The 21,414-nt window shown below is 57.7% G+C and overlaps 1 protein-coding gene across 2 annotated transcripts in view; it reads left to right on the forward strand.

The window, feature by feature from the left end:
• Positions 1 to 13,091, forward strand: part of PLA2G2C (phospholipase A2 group IIC) — a 22,139-nt gene extending 9,048 nt beyond the window's left edge. Inside the window, exons 2-5 of one of the 2 annotated variants that reach the window (XM_045548534.1) lie at positions 109 to 224; positions 2,130 to 2,274; positions 3,981 to 4,084; positions 11,600 to 13,091. In XM_045548534.1, coding sequence (XP_045404490.1) covers positions 185 to 224; positions 2,130 to 2,274; positions 3,981 to 4,084; positions 11,600 to 11,766 — 456 coding nt within the window. In that variant the 5' untranslated portion in view covers positions 109 to 184 and the 3' untranslated portion in view covers positions 11,767 to 13,091. Of the gene's footprint in view, positions 1 to 108; positions 225 to 2,129; positions 2,275 to 3,980; positions 4,085 to 6,285; positions 6,413 to 11,599 lie in introns of those variants that run through there. The other variant, XM_045548535.1, reaches the window with a different exon arrangement.
• Positions 13,092 to 21,414: the final 8,323 nt, after the last annotated feature.

Below are 21,414 nucleotides of genomic sequence, written 5' to 3' on the forward strand. Positions count from 1 at the left end.
TTGAAAGAGGTTCCTTTGAGCCCTCCACCAAGGGCTTCCCAAGGCACTGCAGTTGGGGTTTGCACCCAAATGGCCTCACCTCATTTTGGTCATTGCATCCCCGAACAGGAGTTCAACTGCCAGGCCCCTCGTGCACAGACGAAGGTGTGGCTGTGGTGCCTCAGGCCCCCTGGTCTCCTTGGGAATGAAAGTCACTGCCGTTCTCATCATCTTCATCTCCTGCTGTAAGTAGTGAGCCACGGGGACGGCACCAAGGTTCCGTCCTCCTGTCTGTCACTGGGGACCCCTCCTGGGGAGGCGTCGGGTGAGAGAAAGCCACGGGCCACTTAGAAGAGACTCAGGAGTGGAACAGGGTTCTCCTGCCTCCATCTCTGCTGTGAAATGGCCTGACGCCAGCGTTGGGATTGCATAAAACTTCCAGAAAATCAAAGGTTTCTAACCATTTACTAAAAAGAGTGTTTGACTGTTTTACCAACCCCAGCCCCGGGAGTCTTTTTTTTCCTTTGAATGGTAGTTGCCTTTATTTAAATATCATGTGGATTCCAGAACAAAAATGCAAGTGTATATCTGGCTAATTTAGACATGATTATTGCCTATCAGAAAGACATTCCTATGGTGACTTATGGAATAGGTGGTAATTATGAGTCATTGCTACCCGGAGATCAGGTTGCAGACCTCTGCGCAGTGGGAAAGGACCTCCTGGGGAACGGGTTAGGAACTGTTAGGAGACTCACACACAGATGGACTCTCTTGCTCGACTACTTGAGTCGAGATTGCCCAAATCCATTTTCCTGTCTGCTTCAGCTGTGTTGCAGTAACTTTTGGGTCCCTAAGTCAAAAATGTTAAAAATGGCCTTCTCTTTTCTCCTTAGTCAGTGGTGAAATTTAGTTTTCAGTATCACAGTGTAAGGGGTGCCCATATTCAGGAAGGACCCTTTCTGCAGCCACCAATGTGTCCTGAAGATCAGCCCCCTGTGTGGCTCCACCCTCTCTCCAGGGACTGCTGAGGCAGGAGCGACCACCCTGGGCTTCAGCCCCCCGCCCCACCCCCTGTCAGTCTTTCATGACAACAAGGTGCCTAAACACAGCAGTGAGATGGGAAGGTGCCCGAGAAAATCCCCCCAAACTCTCTGTCTCTGTTTTTTATTCGAGTGTGTTTTTATTATATTTTTTATTGCAAAACTATGCTTGTAATTCGAAAGTAAAACAAATGAGTATATAGTAACAAGGTAAAGCCCCTCCTCAACCTTCCCAGACCCCAATCCTTTTCCTACACCCAGAGGCAGCCACTCGTAAGAGTTTGCTGTACATCTGCCTATACAGCCTTTACACACACACATTTAAAACATTATAATAAAAAAGTGTAATAATACACTTTGCTTATCGTAAAAAAAATATATATCAGACAGCATGGAAGTATATAACATAAAAGCTGCCTGTTTCTTTCTCCATCTACCTCCTCAGTGCCATTGCCTGGAAATATAGCTATTAAATGTAATATATTTTCAAGACACATAATTTTGTTGTTATCCCCCTATCAGTGGACATGTGGGTGGTTTCCAATTTTCTGATATCACAAGTAATGCTGCAGCAAACCTCCCTGCATATACAGTTCTGCCCACTTTCATAAGCATTTTGTAGAAGCAAAAATGGCTGGGTCCATGTATATTTTATTTGCCACTTAAATAAATAGATTGAGGGTGTTTTTCCTGTCGCTTAAGTATTTTGTTTCTCTTATCAGATTGTAATGCCTGATGACATCTGAAGGGACTGGCATTTCTGGCTTTGAACTTTTCCTGTTAATGTGGCATCAGACCTGAGGGGGTTTCTGCATAGGACGGTGGTTTTCTGCGTTCGGTGGGAAGACCGTGGTTGGCAGTAGAGCATTGCTCTCAATGTCACAGAAACGGGTGCTTATTCTGGGTTAGCAGGGAGCTAGCTGTGTTATGGGGCTAGTGTTGATCCTATTTTCTTCTCCGGGAAAGGGTCTGGTGATTCCAGCTGTGCCTGTGCACTTTGCTGTAGGGGTCTGGTGACATCCCGAATGCAAAGCGTCCTAGTGGGGGGGGGACGTCAAGGCAGCACGTGCTCATTGCATCTGTGCTTCTTCCCTGTCTTCTCATTGGCAGTGGCGGCCCCCACCCACAGCAGCTTCTGGCAGTTTCAGAGGATGGTCAAACACGTCACAGGGCGGAGCGCCTTCTTCTCCTATTACGGATACGGCTGCTACTGTGGGCTTGGGGGCAAAGGGATCCCTGTGGACGACACTGACAGGTGGGTGCGGAGACCCTGGGGCTGCCCATCATTTGATTTGCACTGAAGTCCGTGCCTGAAGCTAGAGAGAGGGTACTGGGATTCTTACCTGGCAGACGACAGAAACCAAATCAGGCCAGTGTAAGGAAAACCTGAACAGGAGTCGGAGGGTGGTTCTTGAGGAACTCAGGGTCGGGGCCAGCTTCTTGAGTGTGTGACCCGTGAATGGCCCAACGTGGTTTACTGCTCTGCTGTCACCATCTTGAGATTTTCAGTAAGGGGCCCCGTGTTTTCATTTTGCGCTGGGCCCTGCAATTATGTAGTTAGTCCTGCCCAGAGTTCTAGAAACTTTTTCCTTCTCGTGGTCAATGTGCCCTTCTTTCAGCTTCCCAGCTTTGGGGATCAGAGGCACAACAAGACTGACTCACCGTCTCCCACTTCTAATTCCATGTCCTAGGAGAGGGAATCCAAGTGGCCCAGTTCGGAAAAGTTGTCCATCTGGGCAAGGTTACATGGTACAAACCTGGAGTCCAGGCTCACTCCTAAGGGTGGGGGTGGGGGAGTGTGAGTTCCTAGAAAAAGTAGAGGTGGGTGGAATCTGGTAAGTGTATGAAGAGGTAGGAAACAGGACGGTTTGCATGTCATTTCATTTGAAGAAATAAGAAAGCAAAATGTTCCTTGCCACATTTAACCTAGCATGGAGAAATCTGTCCTCACAGCCGGGCCTGAAATATCACTCCTGGAGCTCGAGTCCCCTGGGCTGGGAGGACCCCAGAGCCCCGGAAGGGCAGTGGTACTTACAAAATGCCCGTATGGGCCAGGCACTGGGATTGGTGGCTTGCACACGGGGCCTAATTTAATCCCCACCAGGAAGGGACAGGGCAGTGTTACAGCTGCATTTTGCAGGTAAGGACCACAGGAATCCAAGATCAAGAGTTGCTGACCCACCCCCCAAAGGCATGCAGCTCCTAAGTGGCAAAGTCAGGAGTTGAACAAGAATTTGCCGATTTCAAAGTCTGTCCCCTTTCCCCAGTGCACTGTGCCTCCCTGTCCAAGTCCAAAGGCTGGTTAGAAATTGAACACTATTAGCAAAGTTGACTAATGGCAAAGCGTCCACCTGCAGGTGGGAATGGCAAGAGAGGGAGCCCAAAGTGTCTCTCTTGGCAGTTCAGGCCTGGGACTCCAAGCCCAGGTGTCTGCAGTCCCACCCCCTGTACCGGGAGCTGTTATTTCTCCTCCAAGGCTCCTCCTCCAGCTCCAGCTAACTCTGGGCACCCTGAGAGCAGGGACTACATCTGTTTGTGCTGACAGTTGGCTCCTTGGACAGCTTAGCACACAGTAGGTGCCCAGTTCAAATTGTTTAGTGAACGAATGAGTCACGTGGATCTAGATTTGAGTCCTGGGTCTATCATGTTCCACTGTCCAATATTAGGAAATTCACCTCTCTGAATCTCATTTCCTCCCCTACAAAATGGGGACAATGATTGTACTTTGGAGGGTCACTGCGAGTAGCTAATGAGACAGCCGTGGGTACCAGAGAGGGCTCAGTAACTGTTCCTGGTTATTTTTATTCTTTTTAATGTCATCACCTCCCCACCTTCAGTGCTCTCTCGCCCAGGGGAGGAGGCAGGTGAGTCCTTCCCAGGTCCCACCCGAGGTCCTCCCGCCACTTCCCCAGGGACCCACCCCCAGGCACAGCCCCTCACCGCCCTCCTGTCTGGCCCCAGATGCTGCCGGGCGCACGACTGCTGCTACGAGAAGCTGAAGGAGCTCGGCTGCCAGCCTGTGCTGAACGGCTACCAGTTCCACATGGTCAACGGGACAGTGGTCTGTGAGTAGCCTTCTCTGTAGGGAAATGTCTTTGAACCTGGCCCCTTCCCTAATGTCTACCTCCTCTTTGACCCAGAGAACCTTTTGGAAATGAGATTTTTCCAAGTGCTTTGAGATGGAAGGAGGCAGTCCTGAGAATCAGAGCTGCTAGGGGGGCCCTTGCTTTGTCCCACCTGGTCTCTGCCCACAGCTGTCTCTTTGGTGTCCTCTGGGAGCCCAGAGCCTGGCAGATAGTACGTGCTCAGTAAACAGTTGTTGGCTTGAGCTTGCATTGAGTTTTGCAGCTTGCCTTGGCAACTGTCGCTGTTAAGGCCATCTTTCCTTACTTCTGTCATGTGTTAACAAAGCAGTCAGCTGTCTTGCAGTTGAACAAATATTTGTTAAGGGCAGCTGCGTGCCAAGCACTGGGGTGGGTGCCGTGGGGGACACAAAACCAAATAGGCAGGAAGGGGAAGGGAACTCAAGTGCGGTTGAGGCCATTCAAGGTGGGCAAGGGGACAGGGTGTCCTGCACACGGCCAAGGCCCTGAGATCCAGAGCGTGTTCTGGGGCTGATGGTGTATGGGTATGTGCGCGGCAAATCCAGTCTAAAGAGCAAGCATATTTGAAGGTGTTGGGCGGTAGCCTTTTGTGAATCTGATCTATGCCCACATTGCTGGGTGGTTTGGGTGGCCCTAGCAGTGTCCAGCTCACCTCCTGCCTGGACTTGGGAGGTGTGCAAGTCACTTTCCTCCCAGGTGTGTTTATGCAAACTTTGAGTGCTTCTTGGAATTCATCTGTCACCTCCAAGGTCAGGGAACTACCACCTCCCCCCTATTGGTCCTCCAAGAAAGGGAAATACACCCAGACAGTGGGTGCTGAGTACTCAGACCTCAGGTCTCCCAGGGGCCCCCACCCAGGATTTGGGCTCCGGGCACACTGAGATCTAGAGTTAGGATGGTGAGGTCTGCCTGGCACCAACCATGGGATATGAGACATGGTGGGCTGGGGGCTGGGACCCCTGTGTTGGGAAGACCAGCCTCAGCTCTGTCTGCTGCTCAGCCCGCACAGCCCCTGCCCCCAGCACACCGGCGACAGGGAAGGAGCCCTCTCCTGTTCCCCACGTGAGCTCACGGAGACCTCCTGAGCTGGAGCTCTCTGGCCACGGTCATCCTCGGTCCTAAAGCAAAGTGTCTCTTCTGTGACACCCCCAAGGCCACGTCCAGGAGGAGATGGGAAGGGATCAGGGCCTGATGGGAGGGGACTGGAGAAGGTGGCTCCCAAAATACTGTTTGCTTCGGTGTACAATGTCCTCCTGTGCCAGGGGCCGAGTTTCTGGTGGCCTCCTCCCACCCGTCTCTGCCCCACCAGGGCGAGGAAGCCTGGCTGGCTCAGACCAAGCCTCCACCCTGGGCTTCTGTGGGCCGCTGCACTCACCAGGGCTGGCCGCACCTGGGGCACTCCGCACCTGGGGCAGCTTCGTTATTCAACCTGCTTCGCCCTCCCAGCCCAGCACCACAGGAGACTCGGGTTCCTGGAGGAAAGTGACCTGGGCCAGAGGCTGGAACCCCAGGAGGTGGCACAGGGAAGTGTGCCCTGATTGGCACCTGCTAGGTGGTGGTGGGAGGTGCAGGTAGGGGCTGGAAGCTAGACTGGGAAGCTCCTGGGCGGGGCGTGCTTTCCTCCCACGCCCTCCCTGCCGAGAAGCAGCCAGTTGCGCCTGAAGCCTTGGCCAGGGCTCCTGCAGTCCGAGCCCGCTCAGGGAATCGCATGGGAGGAGGCTTCCGCATCAGCACCAGGGCAGCAGCAGCCCCTCCTCAGCTGACCCAGCCAGTGAGGACCAGGCTGACCCGTCCATCTCACCCCCACCTCGCCAAGCCCCTCCCCCCAGGAGCGGGGCTGAGAGCCAGGTGATCTGGGTTCTAATCCCGGGTCTGTTGCTGGCATGTGCTGAGATCCAAGCCCGCTCGTTCATTGCCCGGTGCTGAGTGAGCACCCGCTGGGCATCCACCCAGTCCCAGCACTGTGCCAGGGGTCAGGGGCCCAGAACAAGGCAGACCCAGTCTCTGCTCTCCTGGCATTGATGGTCTTGTGGGGACTCCAGAGCTGCAAGTGCCCTTGAGACCACCCACACTAACCCCTCACTGTAGCAGCGGGAAGACCGAGGCCCACCAAGAGGAGGGTTTGATCCCAGTAACAGACAAGGTATCTTGAACCTTTCCAGTGCCCTGGAACATACTGCCTGGCCTGAGTTATCTGGGCCTCAGTTTTCTCATCCACGAAATGGGTATAATAACAACAGCTGCAGATTATGAGCATCAGTGACGGCTGCTGTGCGCACTACACCTTGAACCCCCACGATGAGCCTCTGAGGTGAGCATTATCTCCCTATGACTGAGGAGGACTCTCAGGCTCAAAGAGGTTAAGCTAGAGGGCCAAGGTCACACAGCCAGGGAAAGAAGAGTTGGGATTCAGACCCAAGTCATCCTGCCTCCCCCAACCCTGCCCCGTGGAGGGTGATGGGCACACTTGATTGGAGACTTGCACACAAGCCAAGTCCCAGGGTCCGCAGCAGGCTGGCCAGGACGCTCTGCCCTGTCCCGGGGAAGGCACAGAGGAGCAAATGGAGTTTGGTTCTCCATGAAGCCCCAAAACTTTCCACTCCTGCTGTGACCTCGGAGTCAGGCAGAGCTGAGCCTTAGTGGCCTCCTCTGCGCAACAGCTGAGTATCTGCACTTCGTGAGGTCACTGGAGGGATATACTGACGTGACCCAGCTACAGGGGCTGGCTGCAGTAGGTGCTTCACTGCTGCCCTTCCTTTTAGACAAGATTCTCTTGTTGTCCAAGTTTTCTTTCCCCCTTTGCTTAAGCATTGGGATTTTCTTTACCACTGTTCAGAGCTTCCTTTGAAGAGCCCGCTCTGCGTTTGCCCCCCTCGGGCTAAGGTCACTCACCCCTTAGGGAATAAAACCTCTTCCCCTACCCTAATGGCTCCTCCGTTCACACAGCCGCCCCTGCAAGGGTTAACTGCCTCCAGCCTCCCCAGTTGTGAAATCCTGCACCCAGGCCTGGTCTCAGGTTGCCTAGCAACCAGGGGCTGCTCTGGGATGCGGTAGGTGAGCAGGGGAGGGAAAGTAGGAAAACAGCTTGGTCTGTCCACCTCTCTAAATGTCACTGGGAGATCAGTGCCCAGAAAGGCCTGTAACCTGAGCCCAGGGACCAATTTGCCTGGTGGGGACAGCTGCCCTCAGGCCAACTGGGAGGTGGTTATTTCCCCCCTCCTTTGAGTGGACTTACATAAGTACTTGGCATTTGTAAGGGACTTAAAGATCACCCAGGGGTGACGCCCCCTCCCCCCCCACTGGCATACATATGTGGTGTGGGGAGGGGCCTGGCCATGGGGGGCAGAGCCTGGGTTCCAGCCAGCGGTGCCTCTGTCATCTCCATCTCTGGCCTCGGCCTCTGGGTGCCAAAGAGAAGGTGAAAATGGTGACCATTGAGATGTGCAGCTTGCAAAGACCATTCTCATTTACTGTGGGAGGTATTCATTCCTCCGTTCGCCGACACATCACCCATCCTCCCTCCCAGCATGCACCTCTACCCCCGTGCTCTTGCTTACTTCTGTGTGTATTCATGCGCCGCCTCTCCCCCCAGGTAGAATGGAAGTTCCGTGAGAGCAGGGCGCAGGCCTGTCCTGTTTGGGGGGCTCTCGTTCTTAGAATCCAGCGAATGAGGCCCCTGGACCTCTGCAGTGTGGGGTCTGCCTTCTCCTACCTGCACCCCAGGCTCCTAGCCGAAGGCCAGACGCATGTTGGCAGCTCAGTACCTGTTGTTTAATGAGTGGATGAATGAAGACACTCACGAAACAGGCAATGCAGGTGTCTTTATCCCCATTTGAAAGCTGAGGAAACAGGCTCAGAGAGGGAAGCAACTTGCCTAAGACCCTAAGCACAGCAGTGGCAGACCTAGGCCCTGAATGTGGCCTCCGGTCCCTGGGGGTGGCTTCTCCACTGGCCGCTGTCAGCACATAGCGGTGGAGCATTCGCTGCCTGCTGGGGGCTGGAGCTCAGCCATCAGGAAGACCAAATCCCTGCCCCGAAGGAGCCTGTGTTCCAGGGAGGGTGAGAGACCATATCATACTCATAAATAAAGATACATTCAGACAAGGACAAATGCTCGGAAGCACCTCAGACAAGGTGACAGGCTGGGGAATGACAGGGTCGGGGGTGGAAGGCCTCTCCAGGCCAGTGTGCTGGGAGCAGCGGAGCCTCGGGAAGGAGCAGAGAATGAGGTTGGCGTCTGGCCGGGTGGACGGGGCAGCGCCCTCGCCCTCCACTTCCATGGCAGGGGAGCCCTTGGAGCGTGTTAAGCAGGGGACACTCTCATCTTGCTCTAGAGAGGCCACTCTGGCTGCCGTGCGGAGGGGAGCAAGGAAGGAGAGAGAGGGCCCGCTGGGAGGCTGTTTCGAAGCACTGGGGAGGTGTAACCGCAGCTGGGTCCAGTGCAGGGACAGGGGGTGAGGAGGGGTGTCAGACGCTGGGAATGATCCGGACAGGGAGTCAACAGGACCTGCTGATGGATTACATGGGGGGTGTGGAGGAAACAGAGGCTGAATCTGGGGCCAAGAGTGGCCGTAGACGGTGGTGTCCTCACTAAGCTGGTGAGGATGCGGGGAGAAACCTTCATGACACCGGGAGGTTGGCGGGAGCCGTGCTGGGTTTGAGACACGTATCAGACATGCAGGGGGATGGCACGTGGGCACGTGCTTCGGAGCCTACAGCCCAGGGAGAGGTCTGGGCTGGAGCTGAGAACCTGAGCACATTTCAAGTCCTGACACTGCACCAAGAACAGGCCAGGGACACTGGCAGGGGCCCAGCAGGGGTCCGGGGCATCTGCAGGCAGACCTGCTGCCTTATTGCATGTGTGGAGATGTAGTTCACGGAATGAGAAAGAACATTCTGAAGCCGTCAATTTCTTTCTTTATGCCTCAGTTTCTCCATTAGCACATTGGAAGATGCAAGATCTGGATCTGAGCTTGATTTTAAAAGGTGGCTTCCAAAGACGCTTTTCTTGGCCCGGGGTTGCCTCTTCCAGGTCATGACAGGCCGGTCCCACCGCGGCCAAGGGAAGCCATGAGAATGACAGTCTACCGCGAAGGACCACCGTCCGAGGTCAGTTCCAGAAGACCTGGGCCTGGGCGAGCCGTGGGAAGTGGAGCCGACTGGCAGGGAGGCTGACACTTCCCGCAGAGACGCGGGGAAGACAGGGCGAGGAAGGGAGGGCGCAGTGGGAGAAAGGAAGGACGAGGTTTAGAGAATCGAGATGAGAGAAAGAAGAGACAACCAGAAAACAAGATAAACAGAAAGAGAGGCGGACAGGAAGGGAGCGTGGGCGAGAAGGCGGCTGAGGAAGTGAGGGAAGCGTCAGATGCCAGGGCGACAGCACCTGAGGGGGGCAGCACCCGAGGCCAGGCCGTCTGGGAGGACAGCGAGGCTGCCTGGGGGTGGGGGCTGCAATCCAGTAGCCCTCGCCCCCCGAAAGGATGGGGGGCTCCCTGGGAGCTGGGGCTTGGTGGATCTGGAAGGATTTGCTCAGAGGCAGGAGGGGGAGTGGGATGGCAGAGGGCACGAGGCGCGGGGAAGAGTGGGAGAGGCGGCCCTGGAGCGCCAGAGGCGAGAACATCCCTGGCAGATTTCCCGAGGGCGAGCGGGGAGGGGCCGCGAAGCCTCGGGCGGTGTCGCACAGCCTTGGAAATCAAGTCTCCCGGGGACGTGTGGGAGGACAGCTCTGCAGGACGGACTTGGCAGAGGGAGCACGGTGCACAGACAGACTGTAGCCAGCTCGGGCCAACTCCGCAGGGCGCTGCTTCCTCCTCCCTCGGAGCCCGTGCATCACCCTGATGACAGCAGCAAGCACCTGTGACACCTCCCGCGTGCCGGCACATCCAGCCCACCTGTAAACAACAGTCCTCGCCACCGCCCTGTGGACTAGACACGGACTCATCTGTGACACGACTGAGTTTCAGCACCATTGTCTAGATGCAGAGACTGGCGCGAACGTGCCCGAGGTCACAGACCGGGGAGTCTGGTGGTCTCCCTTCCTCCCTTCCAACCCGGAAAAGAGCGTGCAACTGGGATAGAGTTATCTAGAAAGAGGAAGCTGTGCCTGAGACAGCCCCTGCGTGTGCACGGCACACACACACACACACACACACACACACACACAGTACTACCACTCTGACTAGTATGTAAATATAAGGTCCCCCCTCCAGTGGCGACTCGGCCAAAGGGCAGACACTCAATCCCAAAGGCCCACAGAGGTTTCTTTCATTTATTCACTATTTCTTGAGCATCTACCATGTGCCAGCACCTGTCCTCGATGCCCGCGATACTGTGACGAACCAGGCAGACAAGGGCCCGGCTTCATGGGCTCATGCTCCGTCGAGGGGGGTGCACAGAAGCGAGTAAACAAATAGGAGAAGCACAGACTGGGAAAAGCTCAATGAATTAAGTAAACAGGGATGTGGGACGGAGTGGCCTGGAGAGCACTGTGGATTGGGAGTCAGGAAGAGCCTCTCTGAGGAGGTGAGATCTGGCCAAGACCCAAAGGGCGGGATGGATCCTGCCACTTGCAGATCCTGGGGAGAAGCACTTCAGACGGAGAGAGCAGCCCGTGCAAAGGCCCTGGGACAAGACAGAGCAAGACATGTGACATGAAAGAGGCTGGTGTGGCTGGAGCAGGGGATGACGGTGAGGAGGCGATGAGGCTGGAGAAGCTGGTGAGGGTCACAGCATGGCAGGGGTGCTCTGCGGGCCAGACGAGGACTTGTCACGTCTTCCCCTAGTGATGGGAAACCGCAGTGGAGCTTTGAGCAGAAGAGTGGACACAGTTCAGGCTACACTTGGAGATGGTCCCTGCCCGCATCCCTCCATTAAGAGGAGGAGCTGCTGATGACAGGGACTGGGTGGTGGCCCAGGAGCTGGAGAGAGGAGGGCAGAGCATGGAATGTTTTAAACATGGAGATCAGCGGGACCTGCTGCTCAACTGGATATGAAAAGGGAAACAAGGGGAAGGAGCCAGGTCGGCCCCTGGTGTCCCGGCTTGGGGACAGGCTGGGCCGTTTGCTGAGAACGGGGGTGAAGGATGGGCTCTGGGGCAGAGGGAGCACTGGTGTTTCAAGGCTTCCCTTTGGAACGTCTTGAGTTGGAGATGCCTGGGACACCCAAGCGAGATGTCAGCCAGGCAGCCGGAAACATGAGCCGAGCTCTGGGAGAAGGAAGGGCCACCTTGGCTAACTCAGGGCCCTTCTGTGCAGCCCCTCCCTCCCCCGCTTGTTTCCTTCTAGGCTTCTCCTTACTCCAGCACCTGTGGGCTGCCCAGCCACGATCCAGAAAGGACTCCCATTTTCTTTTCTTTCTGTCCTTGACCCTTGACCCCTTGCAGCAAGCTCCTTGGTCTCCCCAACCTTAGAACAAACCTCCCCCAACCCCCGCCAGGGGTGGCCCCGGAGCCCCCAGTGACCCCATGTGTCTCTGCAGGCGGATGCGCCCTCGGTCCAGGTGTCAGCTGCCTCTGCGGACTGAAGGCCTGCGAGTGTGACAAGCGCTCTGTGCACTGCTTCAGAGAGAGCCTGCCCACCTACAAGAAAAACTTCAAGCAGTTCTCCGGCCGGCCCCGGTGTGGCAGGCGTAAACCCCGCTGCTAGGGAGGCCGCAGAGTCTCCCTCGTCATTCTGCACCTGCTCTGGTGTCACACCTCCAGGAAGCCTTCCCAGACCACCCCCGGCAGACTCCAGTTCTTCCCCAGGAGGGTGAACGAAAGGTCCCCCCCGAGGGCAGCTCGCCCTTCAGCATTCTGGCTTTGGGGACTCCTTGTCATTGGGCATCTGAGAACAGGAGAACAGAAGTGGGAAGAAGGAGCTTCATTCTAGGGCAGGAGGGGGGCTGCAAACATATGTGTGTGTATAAATACATAGATAAGTGACACATTCAGACAGTAGTAAGTGCTATAAAGCGATAGAACAAAGGGACAGGGTAGAGAGAACTCACAGCCCCCATCCCAGGAAGTTTCCAGGAGGGGAGAGGCCCTGGGTTCTACCCCAAACTCTCCCTCCACCCCCACCCCAAATCAGGATGCAGGGCAGACCTGGGGACCAGGCCCACACTCAGCCCTAGCTGGGAACAAAGGCCCCAGAAAACAAGGTCTTGGCACCCACGACAAGGACCCGAGGGGCACAGCTGACGTGTGCTTCTCATTTGCTCCAGTTCTGCCCTCGGGTGGGAACGAACTGGTGCCATTTTCACGTCTCAGGAGGCAGAGCGCTATGGAACATTAGCACCCTGCCACTGCTGTGTGAATGTCACAGCCAGGAGGATGTCAGAGAAGTGGAGGAAGAGGGCATGGGCGAGGGAATCAGAGGCATCCAAGATTTCCACCCAAATTTAGCAGCCTCTGGTTCTATCAGATTTGAATTCTGATAAATATTAAAGTGATCTAATTGGGTGGATCCTGATGGTCACATGCCCAGCTGGCACGGCAGATTGCGGAAATGGCCACCCTCATTCTCACCTCCTGTGTCCGCACCTCTTAGGACAAGAGGCTCAGCTTTTCCCACCAAGAGGGACAGTCTGTTTCCCCAGCCCTGGAACCTGACCTGGCCTTGTGACTGACTTTGGTTGATGGAACACAGTGGAAGCGGTGGTCTACCGGTTCCGAGCCTAGGCCTCAAGAGGTCTAGGGCACTTCTACTCTCTCTCCGGACACCTGCCTCCACCGTGAGAAAAGGGCTCACCTGCTGGAGGATGAGTGCCCACCTGGATCGGAGTCAGCCACTCGGCTGTCTCAGCTCAGGCCTCAGACTCGTGAGCGAGCTTGGGGGGATCCGCCCATAGCTGACCACAGACACGTGGGGGAGCCTCGCTGAGCCCAAAACACCTGCCCAGCTGAGCCCAAAACACCTGCCCGGCTGAGCCTGGGCTAAACTGCCAACACGCAGAACTGCAAGCTAAGTAAAGGCTACTGTTTTAAGTCCCTGGGTTTGGGTGTGGTTTGTTATGCAGCAATAACTGGCTGGCACAATTGGTCCTTCACTGAGCCTCCCAGGCTCTTAGCACGGTGCTGCCCTGGGAGGCCATAGGAACGTCATGAACTTGGGCCCTGCCCTCACCAGGCGGGTGTGGGAGGAGAAGGGCAGGCCCATGCAACCATCGAGAACACCTGAGAGCTGTCATCGCTCCCTCAGCCAGCACACATTGATTGAGCACCTACTGTGTGCAGGGCAGTAGGATTCAGAGATTTAAAGGTAACAAACAAAATCAGATCTGCAAATCCTCGGGAGAATGCTGAGAGGCATAGGAGCTTTTAGGACACTTAAAATCTGGACTGAGAAAGGAACAGATATGGAGACAGACAGGGATGCCAGAGGGGATGGTCAGCAGAGGGCCTGGGCTCTGGCTGGGCTCATGCAGTCACGTGGGTGATCAGCCTGCTCCTCCTCCTCCTCTTCCTCCTCCTCCTCCTCCTCCTCCTCCTCCTCCTCCTCCTCCTCCCCTGCCTGCACATGTGCAGAAGCTGCAATTGCAGATGGGGGGCTTGTGGTTTATGAGCATCAGGAGGGGCCGCAGTCTGAGGGAAGTGGTCGCAGAAAGGCAGACATGGAGCCAGGGTGGCTGGGCCCTCCTCTCCTTGGGGGTCCGACCATGGCAGAGGCCAGCTCTGGACTGTGAGGGGACCCAGCTGACCAACACAGCAGAGGAAGAGCCAGGGCCAGGCTCAGTGTAGGGGACTGGGGTTCCCAAGTGAGAGCCAGGCTGTCCTTCCACTCCCCAGGCCCGACTGCTAGTCTCCAAGCCACAGGGCATGGGCCCCTGATGGTGGGCATGCCCTGTGGGCGCTCACACCTGATTCCGAGAGGCGGGAGTGCAGAGGGATGCGTGGGCTCCCCCGGGGAAAGCTGCTGTCCTCGTGGGCCAGCTGTTCCTGCCGCCGGCAAACCTGCACTGAGGATGCCCCGAGCCGGCCCCGTGCATCAGTCTCCAGGGAGCTCGCAGGCCGGGATACACAAGCAAACAGGTGATTGTCACACAGGCCAGCAAACGCTGGGATTGGGGTGGGCTCAGGAGCAATGCTCTCCATCCAGAGGGTGAGGAAAGGCTCCCCGAGGTGTGCTGGGACCCCGGCATCCCACCTGAGACCTGAAGACGAGGAGGAGTGAGGAGGGTCAGGGAGCTGTGTGGTCTCCCAGGCCGAGGGCTCAAAGACAGTACGCGTCCACGCAAGCTCCCCGTCCACGCAAGCTCCCTGTCCACCTGCCTTCCCCGTCTCCGCCGAGGCCCCCTCTCCATCTTTGGTCGCTCCAGGCCAAAAACCTGGGAGCCAGATTCTTCCTCTCCGATCCCACGTACCACATCCAATCTGTTGGCACTACCTTTGAAACACATCCAGATTCTGTGTTGATAAAATACTTCATTCAAATGTTTACATGAAAAAAAAAATGAAATGAGAGGAGAAAAATCTAGAACATGGCCATTTCTCACTGCCTTCACTGCCACCGTCCTGAGGCCCGGGTCACTGTAGCACTCTGAGTCGAGCTCCCTGCGTCCACCCCGTCTCTGTCTTTTCTGCACCCAGCGGCTGGTCTGCGGTGACCGGGTCAGACCCCGAGGGCTCCCTGGAGCCAGCGTCATCACAATGCTCTGCCCTTCAAGTCTGGGTGGGCATCTCACCTTTGGTGAGGCTTGTGCTGTCACCCTATGTAACACCCCCTCCTCCCCCGAGTCTCCCCTCCTCTGTGTGAGCCCCGTCCTTTCTCCCCCGCTCAGTGCGCCGCCCACCCACTTACACCCTGTCCTTTCTGTCCGCCTGCCCCGCTAGAGTCCAGTCCCACGTTTCTCACTGACGTGGACACAAAATGACTTGGGGTCAAGAGAGCACATGGAATGTGGGGGAATCAGCAAGGAGCCCAGTGTGGGGAACACAGAATGAGGGCAATGGTGGGCAGGGTCGGGTCGGGGAGAGCCTTGACCCTGAGAGCAGCAGGGGTCACCGGTGCTCCGAGCCACCCACCGCTCTCCACCCACGTGAGCTCAGACAGCTCGACCTCCCTGAGCCCAGTGTCCCCCTGAGCAAAGTGGATGTCCGAGACCAAGGCGTGTGACACTGTATGGAGGACGTGCGTGGCGATAGCGGGGACTCCATCATGCTGGTTCCCGGAGCCACGTGGTGCTATCGTTGGTGCCAGTGCCCTGCCTCTGTCGGGACAGACTTTGAATGTAGATGTATTTTTACAACATTTCTCTTTAAATTTTAATCAGGCATGGTTCTTGATGTCTGCTGAAGCTATCAGACGTCAGGGTGGTGGGGTGGGGGGCCGAGGGTGGGGTGCTGGGCCGTTGCCAGAGGCGGCTGTGCGTGTGTGAGCTGAGACAGGCGAAGGGGCTGTACCCCATCCCCACTCGGGGTGTCTGCAGGCTGTGAAAGGCTTGGCAGGTGTTGGGAAGCGTGTCCCATGGCTGCATGGGTGTGGCTGCAGGCCCTGTATGGGGACAGCCAGCTGGGTGTGGGAGGTGGGGAGTGGGTGACTGGGTCTCTGGGTCAGTGAGTGCACAGACTGGTGGCTTGTGGCTTGGGCCAGGCATCGTTGAGGTCACCAGGAGCCGGATCATGTGCAGATGGGAGAACAGAGAGGTGGGGGCTGGGGGAGACCTGAGTTGGGGAGAAGCAGGGGGGTCTAGACACATTCCCCAAGCCTTGGTTGCTGTAAGGAACAGCTTCCAGGTAGGTACTGAGCGCTCACCTGGCACTTGCAACACCGGCACAGTCCCCGGGCAGCGCTGTTACCATCCCCAATTTACTCGTTCAAGGCCCCACGGCTGGCACGGGCAGAACAGGCGCTTGAGCCCCCATGATTCCCCTGAGGGGCTTGTCCGAGAAGCCCAGTACCCCAGAGAGGGGAACGGGACCAGAGGCTTAATGCTGGCCTGGAGGGAGCCAGGTCTCTGGGCCTGGCTGGTGCTGGGGAGGACAGGAAGGAAGGTGAGTGTGGGGGGCGAGGAACTGGCCCCAGGGCTGGAGAGAAGGCCCAGGTCCCCTGTGGGGGCGCAGCAGGGAGGAGGGCACACAGGCCTTCTCTGCGCTCTGGGCCTCCGGCTCCTCATGGACATGAACAGCTGATATTTGTGTACACCGACCCCTCCCGGGGCTCCCTCTCATCCCTTGTCGTGCTGGCCCCCCGAAGGAGCCCGGGACTTATTCTCCCGTCTCCCTGATGAAAGCGGGCGGCCGGAGGGGACTAGTGACCTGTTGCAGGTCACCAGTAGCAGCACTGGAGCTGGGACTCAAGCCCACACCTCCCGGTTCCAAATCTCTGGCTTCTCATCCCCTTTCCTGAAATAAGGGCTGGCTGTTCTCTGAGGTTCAGGCTCTGGAGGCGGAGCTCAAACCCTGCTTCTGAGGCAGGATTCTTGACTCAGCTTGTCGGGGCCTCGGTTTCCTCAGCTTATAAACACAGCTGTGAACAGTCCCCAACTCATAGGCTGAGACGACACACACAGAGCTCTCAGCACAGTGCTCAGCATACAGTAAGTGCTCAATAAGTCCTGCTTGTCTCACTTGGGCCCTGACATCCTGAGATCCCGGACTCGCTGCCCAGGCAGAGCACAGATGTCCCAGGGGCTGCCGCTGGCGAGGCAACATGTCTTCATCAATCTCCTGTACTGCACACCCCTGCGTCCTGGTGCTGGGAGCCTTGGAGTTTCTCTCCAGAACTTTGCTTGTTGTCACAGCCAGTGCCACCAGCTGCCTGTTAGGAAGCCACAGCTGGGGAAGCCGACAGCCTCTGGGGAGGAAAGACCGCCTCTCTGCACTCACAGCCGAGGTCTGGCCGGGGACGTGGTGGCCCCCAGCCCGGCTGTGACCAGGGTCAGGCACAGCCCCAGGTGCCTGGCTGTGGTTTGGGGACAGTAAGCGCCTACGGAACCTTCCCTTCTGCCTTCGTCTCCTCCTCCTCCTCCTTCTCCTTCTCTCTCTCCCCTTCACACCCACATGCAGGGAGCCAGATTTTCTTGCTAAACCACGGCTCTGCTTCTGCCAGGTTTCCGTTTGGGGGAGCATGTCACAGGCAATCCAGCTCCCTCTGCAACTCCTCCTCCCACCTGCTGCTGTCTGCTCCCCTGACCCGAGGACCTGTTGCCCAACATGCGAGCCCAGGGCGCTGGTCAGCCACAAGGACGGTTCTGTTCCCCACACCACGCCCTGTGCCATGGGTCTTCTCATCCCTGACCCCATTTAATCCTCCGCCCCTATGAGGTGCGTTTCATTATTAGCCACATTTTACAGACGGGGGAAAATCGAGGCTCAGAGGGGTGAAGGGACTTGACCAAGGCCACGCGGCCCACGTGGGGAAGAGCCAGGGTGCCACCCAGCTTGTGCTTTTGGGGCGGCTCTGTGGGAGAGGCGGTGTTGGCAGCAACGCTAAGATGGTGTGGGAGACACTGACAACTTCCTGTGCTCTCCTGGGTGTGGTCAGCCCGGGACAGGGTCTCTCAACAGAACCGCACTTTGGGTCCAGAAGCGGACGGGGAGGTGTGGAGTGTAGCCCCGGCAGTGACCCGCAGTGTCCACTAGGTGTCGCCCACATCCTAGAAAAGAGCTGCCGGCTGCTCCCCAGAAGGTCCGGAGGGTCCTGAGGGCAGGGCAGGGGAGGGGAGAGGAGAGGAGGGGTGGGGAGGGGAGGGGAGGGCCGGGAGGGGCCCGAGTCTCCAGGGAATGGAGTCGGGGGGACCCAAGTCTGGGCAGAGATGTCAGCGCCTCCTCTAGCCTTAGCACAGAACACCCCACTTTGGTGAAAGGGGCTGTCAGGAGTGCAGATGGAAGGAGAGACTCCCAGACCGTGGAAGAGGGAGCCCCCTTCTCAAAAGATGTGACTCCCTGCTCCTCCTTGCCACAGCCAGGGAGACCCCAGATGCACCATCCCAGCTCCACCCAGTTCCCCTTGGGGCACCTTCGGGACTGCCACACAGACTTGGGGCTTCATCCTCTGTGTCCCCAGGCCCATGACCCTTCGGGCCGGAGATGCAGTCCCATTTCACAGCTGGGACAACCGAGGCTCACTATATGCCTACAGCGGCTTCCTCCTGGAAGGAGAACCAGGATCGGTTGGCATCCAGGACCTCGGTCACCTGTCCCACTAGCCAGCTGCCTGAATCATTAAGGAGGTGTGAGGAGAGGTCGTAAAACTTAAGACACTGAGGACTCAGAGCCCAGCCCATCGCTTATGACCTGTGTGACTTTGGTCAAGCTGCTTGCCCTCTCTGGGCCTCGGTTGTTCAACAGAAAAGAGTAGGGATGTCAGCCCGAGTCATGGCACCCAAGTTGTCAGAATCCCAGGTTTCAGCACCAAAGATGTTAGGGTGGGAGTCTGCCCTCGGTTCTTGGTGTGCTCCTGGCTGAAGAATGACCAGACACAGCAAAGTGTCAAGTTCAGAGTATTATCCCGGTCCTCTGACTCCTTTCTTGGAAAAACCACCAGCAAGGCCAATACGACAGAGTAACCTCAGGCACTTTCACAAAAGCAGCTCTTTATTGTAGAAAAAAACGTGTCTGTCTCTGCAAGTGGAGAGAGACAAACCTACTGACTCACACACTGACCCACTCACTGACCCACTCACTTACTCCTGACTTCTCGGATTGTCTGCTTTTATCAGCCCCATCTGGAGGGGGCTCTTGGGAGGTGTAGGATGTTATCAAATGATCAACAGGTGTCCTCAGAATTCCATCTGTGTATATATACACGAGCTCCCTCTAAGAAAGCACACCTGGGGGGTGAACCCCACTACAGATTGAAGCTAACGGCCTCTTAATTACCAGTAGGTTACTCTAGGTCACTTTCTAAATCTTATTATGCCTGGGCTGGGAATTCCTAGATGGAGAAAGCATGCCCTCCTCCCCCAGGTGTGGCGGTTTCTCGGGGTAGGATTGGGGGTGGGCAGCACTAAAATGGAGTGTCTGCCCTTATCCTTCTTCCCAGGTGGAGCCATTGCTCCAAGCAGCACCAAAGCAGGGGACCCTGGCCCCAGCAGAGCCCGAGATCCTCACTATCTACCTAACAGGGAGAGCGCTGTGGGGATCGCCTGGGAATGAATTAGCCCTGTGATTATCATCGTCCCACGTTGGACCACGGGGACCAACATGGCCTGGGCACCACTTTCCCACCCCCAGGCTGGGGAGCAGGAAGGGGATGGGCCAGGAACCCACCTTCCCCAGAGCTGCAGATGCAGGAGTGAGTCACTGTGCCCTCCCCAATACCTGACCAAGGAGGACCCTGCAGTGGGGAGTTGAGGCAGGAGGCCTTTATTAACTTGAGGGGGGATACCGAGTCCTGTGAGAGTCTCTGGGGGCCGCAGTGCCCGAGAAAATCTAGGGTGAGGTGGGGGTGGGTAGGACCCCTTAACAGCACAATGTCGTCCCCGGACACGGCCCAGACTTTGAGCAGGGGAGAGTGTGCATGGCAAGGGGCACGGGGCTCCCACAGGTAGGGGGCTGCAGCCCCTGCAGGGGACGCCAGGTGCCCATCCCAGCTCCACCCCTGCCTGTGTGACGGCTTCAGCTCAGAGATGTGGCCATGGAGGAGGTGGGGAGGGCAGTGTGTCACCTGGGCCCCTGAGGGGGTTGAGGAGGAAGATCTCAGTGACTGGCACACAGGTGACCGCCAAGGCCCGCAGGAGGTGGGCAGGGGAGGGGCCTCCCACACACAGTGACAGCAACCCCAGGCGACAACCTCCTCTGAGTCGTAGGTGCTGGTGCGGCTTCCGGCCCATCCCGCCATCTTTGCCATATGTGCCCCCCACCCCGCCGCCGGCATCCCCACTCCCCCTGGCTCTCCCCCTGGTATCTGTGGGGGCACTGCCAGGGCAGGGCCAGCGTCCTGGTGGCTGTTCCTGGTGTTGAGATGCGCGGTGGCATCGGTGGGTCCTCAGGGCTGACGTGGGCTGAAGGTGGACGTCAGGAGGTCAGGCGAGAGGCAGGCTGGCTGCGTGCAGGCCGCTGGCCCTGAGGTCGCGGGCGAGGCAAGGAGGGGACAGGGAGGGCACACCTGGAGAAACAACAGCGCTGGGGCCCACCCTCTCCACCTCTGCCCCCAGTTCCAACCCCTGCCAGGAACGAGCCAGCAAGGCCCCTGCACCCACCCAGAGGCCATGCCCTTCTGACAGCTGGGCCCACCTTGTCCACCTGTTTCCCCTCTTCCCCTCTTTCCTCTTCTCCACCTGTGCCCACCCCCACTGCCTTCCGAAGCTTCCTCACGGCCTCCTGCCTGGACCCTCTCCCCTCTTTCCCCTCCACTGGGTGGTCCCAGCCCTCAGCCTCTTCCCATGGACAGGGCTACAAGGCCTCTGGGGACCGCCTTGCCTCTCCCTGAGCAGGGAGGGAGGGCTCTGTGTCCTTCCCCACTGTCCTGGCTGCTGTGCCAGCGAGGGCCAAGAGGGACCAGGGGGCTGGGGGCGGGGGAGCTGGTCAGAGTGGTGTGTCTGCCAGGCAGGGCTGGGCTGTGCCCCCTGTGTGCGTGGGTCAGTGGGGAGCACAGAGAAGACCTTGAGTATTGGGGGGGCATGTTCAAGTGTGCCCCCCTCTTAGTCCCTGTGCACCCAGGGGGGTGTCACCGGGCATGTGGGCTCTGTCAGTGCCCAGCAGCCTGCACTGAGGCACTTTGAGTGACAGAGGCCAGACCTTGGGGCTGGGGCACTCAGCCCTGTGACCATCCTCCGCGGTCTGGGCCTGGAAGCGTGTATACCCCGGTGAAGGCCGGGATGGGATTACCTGCTCAGCTAGCAGGAGCCACTAGCTCCCAAAGCAGAGGTCACTACGAGCCTTCCTATAGGGATGGCCAAGGGCCTGGTCACCAGGCCTGGTGACCAGCACTCTGTCTGCTTGGGGTCCTGGTCCCAGGACATACCCAAGCTCTGGGCCTGTGCTGGTGGCGCGGGGTCTAGGTCTCCAAGGCTCCAGGGCGTCAAGCTGGGGCCAGCCGCAGAGGCCCCACCCAGAGGCCCCCACCCACCCTTCTCTCAGGTCTCACCTTCCACACTCAGGAGAGACCCCTGCAAGCCACACACTTCCCACCCGGTCCAGAAGCAGTGGCAGGATGCAGTCACACCCAGTGCTGGCTGGAGGAGCCAGGCAGCCATGGCCAGGGCCCAGGCCTTCCTGAGTCCCCCAGGGCTGAGCCCTCGCTGGAGGGGTTGGGAAGAGGCAGTGGGCAGCCCTTGGCTCCTGGCCTGGCCTCCACCCCCGCCCTGCTCCCTCTGTCTGGTCCCCGAGCCAGACCCGCCACCTGCTCTTCTCTCAGACCTCAGCGGGG

This window comes from Lemur catta, chromosome 3 (assembly GCF_020740605.2).
Source record: "Lemur catta isolate mLemCat1 chromosome 3, mLemCat1.pri, whole genome shotgun sequence".
Taxonomy (NCBI): Eukaryota; Metazoa; Chordata; class Mammalia; order Primates; family Lemuridae; genus Lemur; species Lemur catta.